The 21,861-nt window shown below is 41.9% G+C and overlaps 1 protein-coding gene across 5 annotated transcripts in view; it reads right to left on the bottom strand.

The window, feature by feature from the left end:
* The window catches only part of tenm3 (teneurin transmembrane protein 3), a 442,903-nt gene that overhangs the window by 165,717 nt on the left and 255,325 nt on the right, over positions 1-21,861 (bottom strand). For all 5 annotated transcript variants that reach the window (XM_042329704.1, XM_042329705.1, XM_042329706.1 and 2 more), the window contains one exon: positions 15,257-15,475. In XM_042329704.1, coding sequence (XP_042185638.1) covers positions 15,257-15,475 — 219 coding nt within the window. The remainder of the gene's footprint in view (positions 1-15,256; positions 15,476-21,861) is intronic.

Genomic DNA, 21,861 nt, shown 5'->3' with positions numbered 1-21,861 from the left:
CTGGGCCTTGGGCCTGCGTTGTGGTGCGTGAAGCTAATTTCACTTCCATCTCCTCCAGACAACAGGTCTAACCTTTAGCGACTGTCACCCAGGCGGAGAGCTCTTTGTTGGGCGTCGACAAGACGAGGCGTCCTCTCTGCCCGCCGACCCACACCAAATGGAGAACAACGCTTATTTTGTAGAGAGCAAAGGCAGGCTTTGTGTAGGACAGAGGATGACAGATGTGTGTCGGTAAGAGGGAGTATTTGCTCGTCATTTCTCCAAGAGAAGGCCTGTCAAGGTCAATCTGGTGTCGTTCCATTCAATTTCCACACAGCTTGTGTGTCCTTCTGTACCCTCACAGGCAACACACACACACACATTCCCCACACACATTCCCAGAGGCAGGTGGATATCAGGACTTGACTAGGTGAAACTAGGTTACATTAGTTAGGCGAGATTTGTCCCAGTTACAAGAATCAAAGGCTTACCAATCCCATACAATATCAAACTATCCATCTACCAGTAGTATGGTATAGAGCCAGGAGGCTTTCCAGACCAGAACAAAACTCCTGGCCCCATAGGACTCTCCCACTGGACAAAGCCTTTATCCCTCCACTCCAGTGTTAATGGTAAATTGTAATTATTTCTCCACCACGGCCTATTTATTACCTTACCTCCCTTATCTTACTACATTTGCACACACTGTATATTTTTCTGTTCTGTTATTGACTGTATGTTTGTTTTACTCCATGTGTAACTCTGTGTTGTTGTTTGTGTCGCAGTGCTTTGCTTTATCTTGGCCATGTCGCAGTTGTTAATGAGAACTTGTTCTCAACTGGCCTACCTGGTTAAATAAAGGTGAAAAAACAATCCCTGTACTCTCCCCTGCTGTCATTCCACCCTGACCAGATGAAAGGAATCATCTGGTCATATCTCATATCTGACTCCGTCTCCAGCCCTCCGGCTCTTCAAACACGCCGCCTGGTCGCGCCGCGCTGCTATTTATGAAAGATAAATATCAACGGGTTATGACATTTATCAGCCCATGTGTCTTTGATTTTACTCTGGGTACAAAGTGCTGCTTAAATATTGACCAACTCAGAGGGGAAATCATTCGAGTGGGATCAATGGAGCGTCAAACCTTGTGGAACCCCGTAGAGGGAGAGAAGAGGAGAAGGAAGAGAAGGAGAAACACTTGCGGTCGAAGAAATGTCACTTCTCAAACGGTGGAAGGGAGACGTGAGACGTGAGACATGAGCGGGAACTAAACGGCTAGCTCAGATGTTTAGACGAGGAAGACTGACACACCCTATTCCCTATGTAGTGCACTACTGTTGGCCCGGAGCTCTACGGGACCTAGTCAGAAAGTAGTGCGCTGCATAGGGTGCCATTTTGGGAGTCATATTGAATCATTAATTCTGCCTGGGTGACTGATCTATCTACTGGAGGGATGGAGAGATGGAGGGAAAGAGCGACTGTGTAATTGCTTTAAAGGGGGGCAGGTGAAGGACAGTCATCTTTCTTAAATGACGAATTTCCCAGACATAACATGTTGGAAGGGAGAGTTGAGGCTTTTAAGTGTGAGGTTGTTCCTTCCAGTCAAATGTATGGCGGAATGATTAAGTGCAGTGTCACTGGGAAAATGAAATATCTTGTTCTGTGGTAATTGCGTTGTGCGTTCATGTAACATTTATACAGTGCAAGACTCGATCGCCGTGTAATAGCCTGGTTTACCCACTGACAGAGAAGAAGTAGGCGTGACCGGTGGGATTTGGGTCTTAACCATTGGACCGAGAGGACATCCTCGAGGTCCAAGGGTGACGTTTGAGCTTCTAAGTCACGAGAGCGGGATTCCAAATAACCTCACCTACGAAGACACAGACCATGAAATGGGATTCCCTTCAATGATATTCACTGTCAACATCACTATGCCCAAACGAACAAACAGCAATATTCCTGGTTCATACAAGCAAATTGTTTTCGCCCATGGTTACTTCTGGTAGACTAAAGGCATACTTCATGATGATCTACTTCCCCAGTCAGATGAACTTGTTGTTACCATTTTTATGTCTCGGTGTCCAGTATGACGGACGTTAGAGGTAGATTTGCCAGCCAATGCTAACTAGCATTAGCGCAATGACTGGAAGTCTATGGGTATCTGCTAGCATGCTGAGACATCCTATAAAAAAAAACACGGTCAGACAATCTCAAACTACTGCATTTCTCATGAGCGCTGAACGGGCGCATGCCACAGCGAGGATAGAGATTTAGCGGAAGCGCGCATATCACAGTTCACACAGGCGTCCAGCACGGAGAGCTAACATCACAGGACGAGGACCCACTGAAGTGGAGCCCAGTAGACAGTGTACTGTTGTTGGGCACTGCTCTGTTTGACCCTCTATTTGGATTTACATTCACACTGTGCAGGGACGGGGGAGAGGTGTGTGTGTGTGTGAGTGAGTGCGTGTGTGTGTGGAGGCGTCCATGACTGTTACATAGAAAATAGATGTTCCTTTGCCGCTCTGCCAGGCCCAAACAACAGGGTTATGACTGTAAAATGCTTCCAAGGAAACATGCACAGATCTCCACTTGAAGCTACTGACACTGAAAACTCCCACAAACACATGAATCATAGCGGCTGCCGTGTATAAACAGAACAACCATGGAAAGGTTGTAACACTGAGCTATAATGAATCGTGAATATTCATGCACCGACACACACACACACACACACACACACACACACACACACACACACACACACACACACACACTCTCCTCAGGTATTGTGGGACTACGGCATCTATTTGTAGATGGCTACAGATAGATGACTACGGCTACATTCCGTAGATGACTCTGTGTGCATTTCTGAGCCTGCACAGTCAATGTTTGACCTTCAGCCTGTGGCCATTTCACACAGGAGGCAGACAGACAGGCAGACAGGTAGCCAGGCAAGCAGACAGCCAGGCAGACAGACAGACAGACAGACAGACAGGCAGGCAGGCAGACAGACAGGCAGCCAGGCAGGCAGGCAGCCAGGCAGGCAGACAGACAGACAGACAGACAGACAGACAGACAGACAGACAGACAGACAGACAGACAGACAGACAGACAGACAGACAGACAGACAGACAGGCAGACAGACTGCCAGACAGACAGACAGACAGGCAGCCAGACAGACAGGCAGACAGACAGACAGACAGACAGACAGACAGACAGGCAGACAGGCAGACAGACAGGCAGATAGACAGGCAGACAGACAGACAGGCAGACAGGCAGACAGGCAGACAGACAGGCAGGCAGGCAGGCAGCCAGGCAGGCAGACAGACACCGCAGCGTGTTTTTCATTACTATCGGCTTTTGACTTTACAGAAGGCACTGAAGCAGACACCCTTGCCCTTACACATCCCGTACCGAGACAAGAGGAGAGAGACAAGAGGGGATGGAATCTATTTCGCCTATCTTCCGAGTGACCGACACTCCTAACACAAGACGGAGAGAGAGCGAGGCAGATAAAGAGAGAGAAAAAGAGAAATGGAGAAAGAGAAGGAAAGAGCGACAGACCTCGGACAAGGAGAGAGAGACTGAGACCGAGATGGACAGAAAGAGAGGGAATAGGAAAGAGAAAAGAGGAAAGAGACAAGACAGGCTGTAGCGTCTTCTGTGGTACGGTGCAGAGCCAGTCAGCCACGCGTGTGTTAGTTCTGGGGGCCTCTGGTAAATGTTATTGGAAATCCTGGGCTGTAAAATTGCTACTTTCATGCCTACTGCACCTGACAATAGCCATCAACAGTGAAGGGGAAATAGGGAGAGAGAGAGGGAAGGGGGGAGAGAGAGGGAGAGAGACATCTGATAATAGCCATCAACAGTGAAGAGAGAGAGAGAGAGAGAGAGAGAGAGAGAGAGAGGAAGAGAAGGTCAGGGCCTGTACCGGTCTGTTGCAGGAGGCGTTAGCGTGGACTGGTGATCTCCACTGAGTCCTTCAGCACGTCATCGACAATAAGGTCAGAGGAGGGCAAACCCAGACAAAAAGGATAATCACATTATCTTTCTTTCTTTCTTTTCTGCCTTCTCTGAAAAGAGGTGAAGTGGGGTTGAGGGGGAAGAAGAAGCGAGTCAATAGAGTGCATTTTGCCGGGCGACAGAGAGGTTGGTCTAAGCAACGGTTTCACTCAGGAGAGAGGAGAAGCCGCGTGTTGACGCTTTGCTCTCTGGCCTCGTTGCGAGGCGTGACGCTTCTATCTCGCACATACTATTGTGAAAGAAAGGTTGACACACAAAAAGACACTCTAGGTAAGACGACCTGCGCGCTTTTCCTTCACCTTGTCACAGGCTTCGTAAACAACGGCTGTAGGCTAACAGCGAAGTGCTTACTCACAGGCCCTTCCCAACAATGCAGAGATAATTGTTCTTGAGAAATAACAGAAAAGTAAAACAGGGATTAATGCAAGTCATAATAAATACACAAAGAGTAACGATGAGTAACATTAAACCCTGGTATAACCCTGGTGTGAGGGTAAGTCTTGATGGAAACGCACCAGAAAAGTACTTATTCTCTCCTCTTCAGCTTCACAGACGAGAACACTTGAGGGTTGTTGTGGTGCTGTATAAGACTGAGGCTAGTGGTGTGAAGGAGAGGGAGAGACCCGGGGCCTGTGTAAATGGGTCGCCCACTGTGACCTTCCGGCTGCCCATTAGCACAAACAGCCCTCCTCTCCAGCCCCTCACAAGCCTCCTTCATACCCTGTTTCATCCGTTCTTTCGCCCCCTTCTCTTCAGTATGGGAGACTGGAGTCTTCACACTGACCCTCTCTCAACTCTCTCCCTCCCTCTCTCGCTCCCTTTCTCTCTATTCATTCACACTCAGTACTCTGTGCACAGAGCTCTCCGTGCACAGAGCTCTCCGTGCACAGAGCTCTCTGTTTTTCTGTTTTCGTAGTAGTCCTTTACCCTTTGCTGGCTCTGAGTCTCCAACATTCTGTCCATTCTCTCTGGTTGTCCTGACTGCTTCTATTCAAGCCCATCTGTCAATGGCTTTGTCTCAATAGTTTCTCAAATAGCATCTATTCTTCGATCAATTACAGTGAAAGGAGCACATTTTTTTGTGCAAAAGATAGTTTGGCCAAGGTTTTTCAGTCAATGTATGAGAAGACTGAGACTCTAGACTGACCCTTTCTCTCTGTATGAGACTGAGACTGAGACTGTTTCTCTCAGTATGAGAAGACTGAGACCCCCTTTCTCTCAGTATGAGAAGACTGAGACTGTAGACTAACCCTTTCTCTCTGTATGAGAGGACTGAGACTGTAGACTGACCCTTTCTCTCTGTATGAGAGGACTGAGACTGTAGACTGACCCTTTCTCTCTGTATGAGAGGCCTGAGACTGTAGACTGACCCTTTCTCTCTGTATGAGAGGCCTGAGACTGTAGACTGACCCTTTCTCTCTGTATGAGAGGCCTGAGACTGTAGACTGACCCTTTCTCTCTGTATGAGAGGACTGAGTCTGTAGACTGACCCTTTCTCTCTGTATGAGAGGCCTGAGACTGTAGACTGACCCTTTCTCTCTGTATGAGAGGACTGAGACTGTAGACTGACCCTTTCTCTCTGTATGAGAGGCCTGAGACTGTAGACTGACCCTTTCTCTCTGTATGAGAGGCCTGAGACTGTAGACTGACCCTTTCTCTCTGTATGAGAGGACTGAGACTGTAGACTGACCCTTTCTCTCCCTGCAAACGCTTCATCTCTCCTTTTCTGGCCCACCAAGTATTTAGTATAGGTGGCTGGAGATTGTAGAGTCTTCCAAGCTGACCCTAACTCTCTCTGCCTTTGTCTCTCTATAATTTCCTTTCCCCCTCTCATTCCCTTCCTCCCTCTCTCCTCTCATCCAGTTTCAGGCCAGGTCTCAGAGGAGGAGCAGAGTGGACTGGACCTGGGCGCCGGCGAGCCTGTTTGCTTTACTAAGTGATCCCAGTCACTGAGAAGAGGAGATGATTATGGAAGATTGACATGAAGACACCGGGACCAACTCTCTGTCTCTCTCTGTGTCTCTCTTCCTCTCCGTCTCTCTCTCTGTCTCCATCTTTCTCTTCCCCACTCTCTCTCTCATTATCCCTGTCGACGATCGCTCCCAGAGCTAAAAGTCTTCACGGAGTCTTTCTCCCCCCAGGTATGGTGTCTCGTTAAAACGTCTTCCGTTTAGACATCGATTGAGGCGCGCGCCTACCAAAATTGCCTACTTAAAAAACGTAAAGTGGCGACAAAGTATTTTTTTCCCTCATGAAGCTTTACTTTCAGCCTTTCAGTCAGTCTCTAGCTGTCAATGGGGAACGGGGATGGCGTCTCTGGTTGTCTTCTGAAGGCTTGGGCGTCTGGGGTTGGAAGTAGTGTGTGTGTGTGTGTGTGTGTGTGTGTGTGTGTGTGTGTGTGTGTGTGTGTGTGTGTGTGTGTGTGTGTGTGTGTGTGTGTGTGTGTGTGTGTGCGTGCGTGCGTGCGTGCGCGTGTTGCGGTGTTGGGGTCTAGACTGCTCTGCTACTCTGCTGTAGGTCCAGATGACTATCAGATGGTTGAACCACTCTATATGAAAGGTCCGAGAGGGGAGAGGAGAAGCTCTGAGGGGACGTGGATCATAGAAGATCTCACTTCCTTATGTTCGACTGGCTCTGATTAGATTTTAACGGTCATGTAGGCCGTGGATATGGCTGTGTATATAGTGTGGAAATGAAGTTTCCTCCGTCGGTAATTAACATACGATGAATTTAGAGGGGATGGTGTGGTTAGCTTTGTTTGTGTGTGTGTGTGTGTGTGTGTGTGTGTGTGTGTGTGTGTGTGTGTGTGTGTGTGTGTGTGTGTGTGTGTGTGTGTGTGTGTGTGTGTGTGTGTGTGTGTGTGTGTGTGTGTGTGTGTGTGTTGGACAGCTGTCTATTGGGGATTATGGTGAGAGGGAGCTTCATAATTAACGTCATAGCTCAAGTCAATAAACTGAGCCATCAAAACGTTAAGTAAAGACATATGAGAACAGGACTAGATCAGATAAACATGACAAAATGGACTCTTCTACAGATAAACATGACAAGATGGACTCTTCAACAGATGAACATGACAAAATGGACTCTTCTACAGATAAACATGATAAAATGGGCTCTTCTACAGATAAACATGATAAAATGGACTCTTCTACAGATAAACATGACAAAATGGACTCTTCTACAGATAAACATGACAAAATGGACTCTTCTACAGATAAACATGACAAAATGGACTCTTCTACAGATAAACATGACAAAATGGACTCTTCAACAGATAAACATGACAAAATGGACTCTTCTACAGATAAACATGACAAAATGGACTCTTCTACAGATAAACATGACAAAATGGACTCTTCTACAGATAAACATGACAAAATGGACTCTTCTACAGATAAACATGACAAAATGGACTCTTCTACAGATGAACATGATAAAATGGACTCTTCTACAGATAAACATGACAAAATGGACTCTTCTACAGATAAACATGATAAAATGGACTCTTCTACAGATAAACATGATAAAATGGACTCTTCTACAGATAAACATGACAAAATGGACTCTTCTACAGATAAACATGACAAAATGGACTCTTCTACAGATAAACATGATAAAATGGACTCTTCTACAGATAAACATGATAAAATGGACTCTTCTACAGATAAACATGATAAAATGGACTCTTCAACAGATAAACATGACAAAATGGACTCTTCTACAGATAAACATGACAAAATGGACTCTTCAACAGATAAACATGACAAAATGGACTCTTCAACAGATAAACATGACAAAATGGACTCTTCTACAGATAAACATGACAAAATGGACTCTTCTACAGATAAACATGACAAAATGGACTCTTCTACAGATAAACATAATAAAATGGACTCTTCTACAGATAAACATGATAAAATGGACTCTTCTACAGATAAACATGACAAAATGGACTCTTCTACAGATAAACATAATAAAAATGGACTCTTCTACAGATAAACATGATAAAATGGACTCTTCTACAGATAAACATGACAAAATGGACTCTTCTACAGATAAACATGACAAAATGGACTCTTCTACAGATAAACATGACAAAATGGACTCTTCTACAGATAAACATGACAAAATGGACTCTTCTACAGATAAACATGATAAAATGGACTATTCAACAGATAAACATGACAAAATGGACTCTTCAACAGATGAACATGACAAAATGGACTCTTCTACAGATGAACATGACAAAATGGACTCTTCTACAGATGAACATGACAAAATGGACTCTTCAACAGATGAACATGACAAAATGGACTCTTCTACAGATAAACATGACAAAATGGACTCTTCTAACAGATGAACATGACAAAATGGACTCTTCTACAGATGAACATGACAAAATGGACTCTTCTACAGATAAACATGACAAAATGGACTCTTCTACAGATAAACATGACAAAATGGACTCTTCTACAGAAAACATGGACTCTTCTACAGATGAACATGACAAAATGGACTCTTCTACAGATAAACATGACAAAATGGACTCTTTTACAGATAAACATGACAAAATGGACTCTTCAACAGATAAACATGACAAAATGGACTCTTCTACAGATGAACATGATAAAATGGACTCTTCTACAGATAAACATGACAAAATGGACTCTTCTACAGATAAACATGATAAAATGGACTCTTCTACAGATAAACATGACAAAATGGACTCTTCAACAGATGAACATGACAAAATGGACTCTTTTACAGATAAACATGACAAAATGGACTCTTCTACAGATAAACATGATACAATGGACTCTTCTACAGATAAACATGATAAAATTGACTATTCTACAGATAAACATGATAAAATGGACTCTTCTACAGATAAACATGACAAAATGGACTCTTCTACAGATAAACATGATAAAATGGACTCTTCAACAGATAAACATGACAAAATGGACTCTTCAACAGATGAACATGATAAAATGGACTCTTCTACAGATAAACATGACAAAATGGACTCTTCTACAGATGAACATGACAAAATGGACTCTTCAACAGATGAACATGACAAAATGGACTCTTCTACAGATAAACATGACAAAATGGACTCTTCTACAGATAAACATGACAAAATGGACTCTTCTACAGATGAACATGACAAAATGGACTCTTCTACAGATAAACATGACAAAATGGACTCTTCTACAGATAAACATGACAAAATGGACTCTTCAACAGATAAACATGACAAAATGGACTCTTCAACAGATGGAACATGACAAAATGGACTCTTCTACAGATAAACATGACAAAATGGACTCTTCTACAGATAAACATGATAAAATGGACTCTTCTACAGATAAACATGACAAAATGGACTCTTCTACAGATAAACATGACAAAATGGACTCTTCTACAGATAAACATGATAAAATGGACTCTTCAACAGATAAACATGACAAAATGGACTCTTCTACAGATAAACATGACAAAATGGACTCTTCTACAGATAAACATGATAAAATGGACTCTTCTACAGATAAACATGATAAAATGGACTATTCTACAGATAAACATGATAAAATGGACTCTTCAACAGATAAACATGACAAAATGGACTCTTCAAAAGATGAACATGATAAAATGGACTCTTCTACAGATAAACATGACAAAATGGACTCTTCTACAGATAAACATGATACAATGGACTCTTCTACAGATAAACATGATAAAATTGACTATTCTACAGATAAACATGATAAAATGGACTCTTCTACAGATAAACATGACAAAATGGACTCTTCTACAGATAAACATGATAAAATGGACTCTTCAACAGATAAACTTGACAAAATGGACTCTTCAAAAGATGAACATGATAAAATGGACTATTCAACAGATAAACATGACAAAATGGACTCTTCTACAGATAAACATGATAAAATGGACTCTTCTACAGATAAACATGACAAAATGGACTCTTCTACAGATAAACATGACAAAATGGACTCTTTTACAGATAAACATGACAAAATGGACTCTTCAACAGATGAACATGACAAAATGGACTCTTCAACAGATGAACATGACAAAATGGACTCTTTTACAGATAAACATGACAAAATGGACTCTTCTACAGATAAACATGATAAAATGGACTCTTCTACAGATAAACATGACAAAATGGACTCTTTTACAGATAAACATGACAAAATGGACTCTTCTACAGATAAACATGACAAAATGGACTCTTCAACAGATGAACATGACAAAATGGACTCTTTTACAGATAAACATGACAAAATGGACTCTTCTACAGATAAACATGATAAAATGGACTCTTCTACAGATAAACATGATAAAATGGACTCTTCTACAGATAAACATGATAAAATGGACTCTTCAACAGATAAACATGACAAAATGGACTCTTCAAAAGATGAACATGATAAAATGGACTCTTCTACAGATAAACATGACAAAATGGACTCTTCTACAGATAAACATGATACAATGGACTCTTCTACAGATAAACATGATAAAATTGACTATTCTACAGATAAACATGATAAAATGGACTCTTCTACAGATAAACATGACAAAATGGACTCTTCTACAGATAAACATGATAAAATGGACTCTTCAACAGATAAACTTGACAAAATGGACTCTTCAAAAGATGAACATGATAAAATGGACTCTTCTACAGATAAACATGACAAAATGGACTCTTCTACAGATAAACATGATAAAATGGACTCTTCTACAGATAAACATGACAAAATGGACTCTTCAACAGATAAACATGACAAAATGGACTCTTCTACAGATAAACATGACAAAATGGACTCTTCTACAGATAAACATGACAAAATGGACTCTTCTACAGATAAACATGACAAAATGGACTCTTCTACAGATAAACATGACAAAATGGACTCTTCAACAGATAAACATGACAAAATGGACTCTTCTACAGATGAACATGATCAAATGGACTCTTCTACAGATAAACATGACAAAATGGACTCTTCTACAGATAAACATGATAAAATGGACTATTGAACAGATAAACATGACAAAATGGACTCTTCTACAGATGAACATGATAAAATGGACTATTCAACAGATAAACATGACAAAATGGACTCTTCTACAGATAAACATGACAAAATGGACTCTTCTACAGATGAACATGATAAAATGGACTCTTCTACAGATAAACATGACAAAATGGACTCTTCTACAGATAAACATGATAAAATGGACTATTGAACAGATAAACATGACAAAATGGACTCTTCAACAGATGAACATGACAAAATGGACTCTTCTACAGATGAACATGACAAAATGGACTCTTCTACAGATAAACATAATAAAATGGACTCTTCAACAGATAAACATGACAAAATGGACTCTTCTACAGATAAACATGACAAAATGGACTCTTCTACAGATAAACATGACAAAATGGACTCTTCTACAGATAAACATGACAAAATGGACTCTTCTACAGATAAACATGACAAAATGGACTCTTCTACAGATGAACATGATAAAATGGACTATTCAACAGATAAACATGACAAAATGGACTCTTCTACAGATGAACATGACAAAATGGACTCTTCTACAGATGAACATGATAAAATGGACTCTTCTACAGATAAACATGACAAAATGGACTCTTCTACAGATAAACATGACAAAATGGACTCTTCTACAGATAAACATGACAAAATGGACTCTTCTACAGATAAACATGACAAAATGGACTCTTCTACAGATAAACATGACAAAATGGACTCTTCTACAGATAAACATGACAAAATGGACTCTTCAACAGATAAACATGACAAAATGGACTCTTCTACAGATGAACATGACAAAATGGACTCTTCTACAGATGAACATGATAAAATGGACTCTTCAACAGATAAACATGACAAAATGGACTCTTCAACAGATAAACATGACAAAATGGACTCTTCTACAGATAAACATGATAAAATGGACTTCTACAGATAAACATGACAAAATGGACTCTTCTACAGATGAACATGACAAAATAAGTACAAATCTATTTGAAGTTCTGCCTATAAATGGCTTATAAACAAGACCGTTTTTTAACTGTTTAATTAAGCACATTCATAAGTGTATAAACAGCTTTAATTGAGCACTCCTCCCAGCGTCTCTCTCTATTCTCTGTCCAGTCTCCTCTAGATTCACAGTGCAGATCCAGCGGAGGCCCGATGTCTGGTAGTGACAGCCACTACAGGTTAGGACCTCTCCTCTCCGTCCCTCTCTCTTCCTGACACTGATGCAGTCAGACTGGGAGCACTGAGTCACTGTCTGTGAGTGTCTGTGCTTGTTTGTGTGTGTGTGCGTGTGTGTGTGTCTGGGTGCATGTGCGCAAGTCTTTCTCTCAGACAACGGGAGAGAGAGAGAGGCAGGCCGAAACTGGGCCATGTTGGGGTGAGAAGTGCCTTGTCATAGTATAGTCCTGTCTCTATGACAACGAGATGCAGTCACAGCCAACGGGCCTATTAACAGAGCCTCCCGTCTCCTATCCACAGTCTGGCTACTGACCTCTGCTCTGAATGGCTCTAATGTCACATTAGGAGAAACTAGTCCTCTCTGTGTACTTGAGATGCACTTAAACCTTCATTTCAACTTTAACCCCAACTGCATTGGGTCAGCAATTACCAGACTAAATCTACAACACATGTCAAACAATGATCATAACAGACAGCAATGCTATAACAGCAGACACACAGTTCAGACAGAGGTTTCAACCGCATGACAGGGAAACAGGACATATAGACTAGTTAGAATGGGAAAATGAACTATATTTAACTTCTCTATAAGAGTCTGTCTGGCTATCAATCAGACTAACTAGAAACAGCTGGCAGTTCCGGGCATTTCCATAAGCACACATTGAGAATAGAGAAACGTTCTGTTGTCAGCAAAGAGAGTAACTGTTGTGTTAGTAAATAGAGAGAACGTAGCAACAATGCTGTGCCTCACCATTACAAGATGTTGCGAGAACATTATACAGTAAAGAGAGGGAACGTTGTGCAGTAAAGAGAGAGAACGTTATGCAGTAAAGAGAGGGAATGTTGTGCAGTAAAGAGAGGGAACGTTATGGGAATGTTGTGCAGTAAAGAGAGGGAAAGTTGTGCAGTAAAGAGAGGGAACGTTGTGCGGTAAAGAGAGGGAATGTTATGGGAATGTTGTGCAGTAAAGAGAGGGAACATTATGGGAACGTTGTGCAGTAAAGAGAGGGAACGTTGTGCAGTAAAGACAGGGAATGTTGTGCAGTAAAGAGAGGGAACGTTGTGCAGTAAAGAGAGGGAACGTTGTGCAGTAAAGAGAGGGAACGTTGTGCAGTAAAGAGAGGGAACGTTGTGCAGTAAAGAGAGGGAACGTTGTGCAGTAAAGAGAGGGAATGTTGTGCAGTAAAGAGAGGGAACGTTGTGCAGTAAAGAGAGGGAATGTTGTTCAGTAAAGAGAGGGAACGTTGAGGGAATGTTGTGCAGTAAAGAGAGGGAACGTTGTTCAGTAAAGAGAGGGAACGTTGTTCAGTAAAGAGAGGGAACGTTGTGCAGTTAAAGAGAGGGAACATTGTTCAGTAAAGAGAGGGAATGTTGTGCAGTAAAGAGAGGGAATGTTGTGCAGTAAAGAGAGGGAAGGTTGTTCAGTAAAGAGAGGGAATGTTGTGCGGTAAAGAGAGGGAACGTTGTTCAGTAAAGAGAGGGAACGTTATGGGAATGTTGTGCAGTAAAGAGAGGGAAAGTTGTTCAGTAAAGAGAGGGAATGTTGTGCGGTAAAGAGAGGGAACGTTGTGCAGTAAAGAGAGGGAAAGTTGTGCAGTAAAGGGAGGGAACGTTGTGCAGTAAAGAGAGGGAACATTATGGGAACGTTGTGCAGTAAAGAGAAGGAAACATTATGGGAACGTTGTTCAGTAAAGAGAGGAACGTTGTGCAGTAAAGACAGGGAACGTTGTGCAGTAAAGAACGAGGGAAAAGTTGTTCAGTAAAGAGAGGGAACGTTGTTCAGTAAAGAGAGGGAACGTTATGGGAACGCTGTGGAGTAAAGAGAGGGAACGTTGTGCAGTAAAGAGAGGGAATGTTGTGCAGTAAAGAGAGGGACGGTTGTTCAGTAAAGAGAGGGAACGTTGTGCAGTAAAGAGAGGGAACGTTGTGCAGTAAAGAGAGGGAACGTTGTGCAGTAAAGAGAGGGAACGTTATGGGAATGTTGTGCAGTAAAGAGAGGGAAGGTTGTTCAGTAAAGAGAGGGAATGTTGTGCGGTAAAGAGAGGGAACGTTGTGCAGTAAAGAGAGGGAACGTTGTGCAGTAAAGAGAGGGAACGTTATGGGAATGTTGTGCAGTAAAGAGAGGGAACGTTGTTCAGTAAAGAGAGGGAACGTTATGGGAACGTTGTGCAGTAAAGAGAAGGAACGTTGTTCAGTAAAGAGAGGGAACGTTGAGGGAATGTTGTGCAGTAAAGAGAGGGAACGTTGTGCAGTAATGAGAGGAAAAGTTGTGCAGTAAAGAGAGGGAACGTTGTTACAGGTGTTGGGCAAAAGAGAACATTGTTCAGTAAAGAACGTTGTTGCAGTAAAGAGAGGGAACGTTGTGCAGTAATGAGAAAGAGGGAAAGTTGTGCAGTAAAGAGAGGGAATTGTTGTAAAGCAGTAAAGAGAACGGAATGGGAACATTGTTCAGTAAAGAGAGGGAACGTTGTTCAGTAAAGAGAGGGAATGTTGTGCAGTAAAGAGAGGGAACGTTCAGTGCAGTAAATTGTTCAGAAAGGGGGAATGTTGTTCAGTAAAGAGAGGGAACGTTGTGCAGTAAAGAGAGGGAATGTTGTGCAGTAAAGAGAGGGAACGTTGGTCAGTAAAGAGAGGGAACGTTGTTCAGTAAAGAGAGGGAATGTTGTGCAGTAAAGAGAGGGAACATTGTTCAGTAAAGAGAGGGAATATTGTGCAGTAAAGAGAGGGAACATTATGGGAATGTTGTGCAATAAAGAGCGGGAACATTGTGAGGATGTTGTGCACATTGTGGGAACGGTATAGAGCGCAGATAGAGAATGTTGTGAGAACATTGTAGGGACGTTGTGCCTTACCATTACAGGACATTTTGAGAACATTATATACTAAAGAGAGAAGGTTGTGGGAACGTTGTGCAGTCAAGGGAGAGAAGGTTGTGGGAACATTGTAGGGACGTTGTGCCTTACCATTACAGGCGAGGCCGTGGTGGCTGTGAGCTGTGACCTGCGTTACAGGTAAGTACAGCGTGGCTGTGTACTCGTCCTCGTCCGACTCATGGACCGCTGGATGGGCGCTGGCGCTACTTAGCAACGAGCTCTGGTTGTCATGGAGATTGGGTGATGGTGGTTGCGAGTGTGAATGGTCAGTAACTGATGGGCTGGGTAGAGAGGATGGCATGGGAGAACCTAAAGAAAAAAATTAAACCGCCCATAAACAATAAGACTAACAAACAAACAAACAACACAAAATGAAATGGCAACAGAACATACAGGTTTTAGAAATCATACTGACATAGAAAGTGTTAATGGGACATTGTGACATTGTGACAGTTGGTTTGCCTGGGTGAATACTTGGTTTGTCAGTCAATAACCGTGTCATCATTGCGTCTGTGTTCACTAGATTGTGATGTATGTCTGGCGTGCATAACAACTTGGAGACCGTGGCCATTTGACTAGCTAGTCATGGCTATCACACATTTCCAACTTGAGTTCCTGCAAAATTCAGACCACAATAACCCTCTTCCTAGACACCACACACATACAGAAATACACTGACACATACATACAAAGCCAACTGGATTCCAAGAATGTGTTAAGTGTGTCTCGAGTTCACACGCACACACACACACACGCGCGCGCACACACACACACACACACACACACTGCATATTGGTTTGCAAGGTAATGATAGCATGTTATTTTTCTCTGACTCTCCACACACAATACCTTCATCACAGATACAGAGTAGCAATGGCTGCACAATGCAGAGACAACAACACTACAGAGACAACAACACTACAGAGACAACAACACTGCAGAGACAACACCACTACAGAGACAACAACACTGCAACAGCACTCCTGGAGTGCGCCCCAAATGGCATTCTAGTGTCATTTATAGTGCACTACTTTAGATCAGGACCACGGTCACATCTCTAAGGCTGTTATTAGCAGATCGCACAGGAAAGAGCACCCACCCCTCTTCTGTATCTCGCCCCTAAAGCCCAATTTCCTGCAGCGATTGTTGTGGGGAGACCGTCTGAAATGGGGAGGACAATTTCCGATTTTTCCCGGGAGGAGGGAGAGGCAGGCGTCTGAAGAAATGACTGAGTCGCCAGAAAGACAGAGACGGGATCCTTTAATCAAAACGCTGACGGCCTTCTGAGCTTTATCTTACGGCTGCTCCAGACAACTAGACCAGAATGATGAAGACATACTACATCATACAACCGTCTCACATGGAAATGTATTACCGTGTTTCACATCTACACTACCGGGCCGCTTGCCGGTGGGCTTTTTCAACTTACAAGATTGAAAAAGCGAGATAGTCGCCTCGTACGTACAGTAGGACTTTCACGGCTGTCTACTTGATGGCGGCGCTGGGCCATATCCACATCAGCTGTATTCTCATAGAGTCATCAAGACATGGATAATAGGCTATATACCCTTCAGGCAGGATAACAGGCGGCGATGGGGAAGTGTGTGTGTGTGTGTGCATGTAGGCTGTGATAAGGAAGTGTGGCAGTAAATACATAACAGCTCACTTAGTTGTGACAGATGGTTCCATCAAGGCTTTAGCGATCCCAATTCACTGAACCCACAGCTATACGTATCTCATATCTTTCTGTCTTTTTACAGCATTTACATTCATTCTTTAACAGAGTGTGTGTGTGTGTTAGTGGCCTGTCAGCGTGCTCTGTTCAAGTTCCCTCCACATGCACGCACGCACGCACACACGCACACGCACACACACACACACACACACACACACACACACACACACACACACACACACACACACACACACACACACACACACACACACACACACACACACACACAAAGCCCTACTTTATGTATGGACTACACAGAGTTCTCACTGTGTAGTCCTTAGTCACTTAGTGACAACTGCTAATGTCAAAAGGGCTTTACAGATGAATGGGATTGATTGGTGGAGAGCTACTGTGTTACATACAGCTGATGGGAGAAACACAATTAGAGGCAGAGAAGTCATGTGGGACTCTATCCCAGTTCTCTGTTCTATACTACTCAGCCCTGTATCAGTTCTATCTCTGTTCTATATTGCTCAGTCCTGTATCAGTTCTATCTCTGTTCTATATTGCTCAGTCCTGTATCAGTTCTATCTCTGTTCTATATTGCTCAGTCCTGTATCAGTTCTATCTCTGTTCTATATTGCTCAGTCCTGTATCAGTTCTATCTCTGTTCTATATTGCTCAGTCCTGTATCAGTTCTATCTCCGTTCTATACTGCTCAGCCCTGTATCAGTTCTATCCCAGTTCTCTGTTCTATATTGCTCAGCCCTGTATCAGTTCTATCTCTGTTCTATACTACTCAGTCCTGTATCAGTTCTATCTCTGTTCTATACTCCTCAGTCCTGTATCAGTTCTATCTCTGTTCTATACTACTCAGTCCTGTATCAGTTCTATCTCTGTTCTATACTACTCAGTCCTGTATCAGTTCTATCTCTGTTCTATACTCCTCAGTCCTGTATCAGTTCTATCTCTGTTCTATACTGCTCAGTCCTGTATCAGTTCTATCTCTGTTCTATACTGCTCAGTCCTGTATCAGTTCTATCTCTGTTCTATATTGCTCAGTCCTGTATCAGTTCTATCTCTGTTCTATACTACTCAGTCCTGTATCAGTTCTATCTCTGTTCTATACTACTCAGTCCTGTATCAGTTCTATCTCTGTTCTATATTGCTCAGTCCTGTATCAGTTCTATCTCTGTTCTATACTACTCAGTCCTGTATCAGTTCTATCTCTGTTCTATACTACTCAGCCCTGTATCAGTTCTATCTCTGCTCTATATTGCTCAGTCCTGTATCAGTTCTATCTCTGTTCTATATTGCTCAGTCCTGTATCAGTTCTATCTCTGTTCTATACTACTCAGTCCTGTATCAGTTCTATCTCTGTTCTATATTGCTCAGTCCTGTATCAGTTCTATCTCTGTTCTATACTACTCAGTCCTGTATCAGTTCTATCTCTGTTCTATATTGCTCAGTCCTGTATCAGTTCTATCTCTGTTCTATACTACTCAGTCCTGTATCAGTTCTATCTCTGTTCTATATTGCTCAGTCCTGTATCAGTTCTATCTCTGTTCTATATTGCTCAGTCCTGTATCAGTTCTATCTCTGTTCTATACTGCTCAGTCCTGTATCAGTTCTATCTCTGTTCTATATTGCTCAGTCCTGTATCAGTTCTATCTCTGTTCTATATTGCTCAGTCCTGTATCAGTTCTATCTCTGTTCTATACTACTCAGTCCTGTATCAGTTCTATCTCTGTTCTATACTGCTCAGTCCTGTAACAAATTAGGGAGATATTAACCTGCCCCATACCACTGGGTCCTGGATACGTGTGTGTGAGAGAGTGTGTGTACATGCCTGCATGTGTGTGTGACATTTTATTTTTTACAAAAGTAGGCATTAAAAACTGTAGCTGGTCCCTTGCCTTAGGTGGTATGTACCCTCTTCTCCCATATTACACCAACCACTTTAATAATGAGGACAGTCAATTGTGAGAGGAAGCTGAGCGTGTGTGTGTGTGTGTGTATCGCCTGTGGTCAATGTCTCTCTTGATGATGCTCTTGAACAATCACTCTTAATTAAGAGGAAAGTACAGACAAGGCCGCAGAGAGTTGGAGGGAGGAAGGGAGAGAGAGAGAGAGAGAGAGAGAGAGAGAGAGAGAGAGAGAATAGATAGCATATAGACGAATGTATGGATAAGATTGACAAACAGATTTTGTATGATAGAGAAAATTGAGAGAGACTGATAGAGATGTTAAAGGTTGTAATAGACTGACAGAGATGTTAAAGGTTGTAATAGACTGACAGAGATGTTAAAAGTTGTAATAGACTAATAGAGATGTTAAATGTTGTAATAGACTGACAGAGATGTTAAATGTTGTAATAGACTGACAGAGATGTTAAATGTTGTAATAGACTGACAGAGATGTTAAAGGTTGGTATAGACTGACAGAGATGTTAAAGGTTGTAATAGACTGACAGAGATGTTAAAGGTTGTAATAGACTGACAGAGATGTTAAAGGTTGGTATAGACTGACAGAGATGTTAAAGGTTGTAATAGACTGACAGAGATGTTAAAGGTTGGTATAGACTGACAGAGATGTTAAAGGTTGTAATAGACTGACAGAGATGTTAAAGGTTGGTATAGACTGACAGAGATGTTAAAGGTTGTAATAGACTGACAGAGATGTTAAAGGTTGTAATAGACTGACAGAGATGTTAAAGGTTGGTATAGACTGACAGAGATGTTAAATGTTGTAATAGACCAATAGAGATGTTAAAGGTTGTAATAGACTGACAGAGATGTTAAAGGTTGTAATAGACTGACAGAGATGTTAAAGGTTGGTATAGACTGACAGAGATGTTAAAGGTTGTAATAGACCAATAGAGATGTTAAAGGTTGTAATAGACTGACAGAGATGTTAAAGGTTGTAATAGACTGACAGAGATGTTAAATGTTGTAATAGACTGACAGAGATGTTAAAGGTTGTAATAGACTGACAGAGATGTTAAAGGTTGTAATAGACTGACAGAGATGTAAAGGTTGTAATAGACTGACAGAGATGTTAAAGGTTGTAATAGACTGACAGAGATGTTAAAGGTTGTAATAGACTGACAGAGATGTTAAAGGTTGTAATAGACTGACAGAGATGTTAAAGGTTGTAATAGACTGACAGAGATGTTAATGGTTGGTATAGACTGACAGAGATGTTAAAGGTTGTAATAGACTGACAGAGATGTTAAAGGTTGTAATAGACTGATAGAGATGTTAAAGGTTGTAATAGACTGACAGAGATGTTAAAGGTTGTAATAGACTGATAGAGATGTTAAAGGTTGTAATAGACTGATAGAGATGTTAAAGGTTGTAATAGACTGACAGAGATGTTAAAGGTTGGTATAGACTGACAGAGATGTTAAAGGTTGTAATAGACTGACAGAGATGTTAAAGGTTGTAATAGACTGACAGAGATGTTAAAGGTTGTAATAGACTGACAGAGATGTTAAAGGTTGTAATAGACTGACAGAGATGTTAAATGTTGTAATAGACTGACAGAGATGTTAAATGTTGTAATAGACTGACAGAGATGTTAAAGGTTGTAATAGACTGACAGAGATGTTAAAGGTTGTAATAGACTGACAGAGATGTTAAAGGTTGTAATAGACTGACAGAGATGTTAAAGGTTGTAATAGACTGACAGAGATGTTAAATGTTGTAATAGACTGACAGAGATGTTAAAGGTTGGTATAGACTGACAGAGATGTTAAAGGTTGTAATAGACTGACAGATATGTTAAGGGTTGTAATAGACTGACAGAGATGTTAAAGGTTGTAATAGACTGATAGAGATGTTAAAGGTTGTAATAGATTGATAGATATGTTAAGGGTTGTAATAGACTGACAGAGATGTTAAAGGTTGTAATAGACTGATAGAGATGTTAAAGGTTGTAATAGATTGATAGAGATGTATATTGTATAACAAGAGTGAATCTCTGTCCCTGCAGTGTATGTGTGTGCTCTGTGGGTATGTGTGTGTCTGTCTACAGGCTTCAGTGGAGTGTTTCTTTCTGACAGTATTGGTGCCTGGCCCTACATGGGCATGCTGGGAAGGTTCACAGGTGCATGATGGGTATGATGCGCACCCTGTGGATCCTCATGGCCTCTCTCTCGGCTGAGACAGACACCCTGTGTGTGTGTCTGTGTGTATGCCAGCATGGGTCAAGGAAGAAAAGTGGAGGCAATTAATGTGTGTGGAGAGACCCAAGGAGATGGCTGTGTGTGTGTGTGTGTGTGTGTGACGAGTGAGGGAGAGAGAGAGAAAAGATGAGTGAGGGAGAGAGAGAGAAAAGATGAGTGAGGGAGAGAGAGTTTGTTGAACATTGTTAAAACACTGTATATATATATATATAATATGATATTTGTAATGTCTTTATTGTTTTGAAACTTCTGTATGTGTAATGTTTACTGTTAATTTTTATTGTTTATTTCACTTTATATATTCACTTTATATATTATCTACCTCACTTGCTTTGGCAATGTTAACACATGTTTCCCACGCCAATAAAGCCCTTGAATTGAATTGAGTGTGTATTTGAGAAAGAGAGACAGAACGAATTTAGAGGCTAAAACATTCTATTTGGTGATGTGCCTGCTAGTAAGGGGAAGCTATTCTTTTTAAAACTACCTTCCTCCTCCTTCTCTCAGCTTCTTCTCTCAGTTTCTTCTCTCAGCTTCATCTCTCAGCTTCTTCTCTCTCTCAGCTTCTTCTCTCTCTCAGCTTCTTCTCTCTCTCAGCATCTTCTCTCTCAGCTTCTTCTCTCTCTCAGCTTCTTCTCTCTCTCAGCTTCTTCTCTCTCTCAGTTTCTTCACATGATCTATGGCCCTCATACCAACCTCTGCTCTGTGGCCCTCATACCAACCTCTGCTCTGTGGCCCTCATACCAACCTCTGCTCTGTGGTCCTCATACCAACCACTGCTCTGTGGCCTGCATACCAACCTCTGCTCTGTGGCCCTCATACCAACCACTGCTC

This window comes from Oncorhynchus tshawytscha, linkage group LG11, assembly GCF_018296145.1.
Source record: "Oncorhynchus tshawytscha isolate Ot180627B linkage group LG11, Otsh_v2.0, whole genome shotgun sequence".
In the NCBI taxonomy this organism is placed as follows: Eukaryota; Metazoa; Chordata; class Actinopteri; order Salmoniformes; family Salmonidae; genus Oncorhynchus; species Oncorhynchus tshawytscha.
Note: the sequence above shows the minus strand (reverse complement) of the source record. Positions and strands in the feature narration are given on the sequence as shown.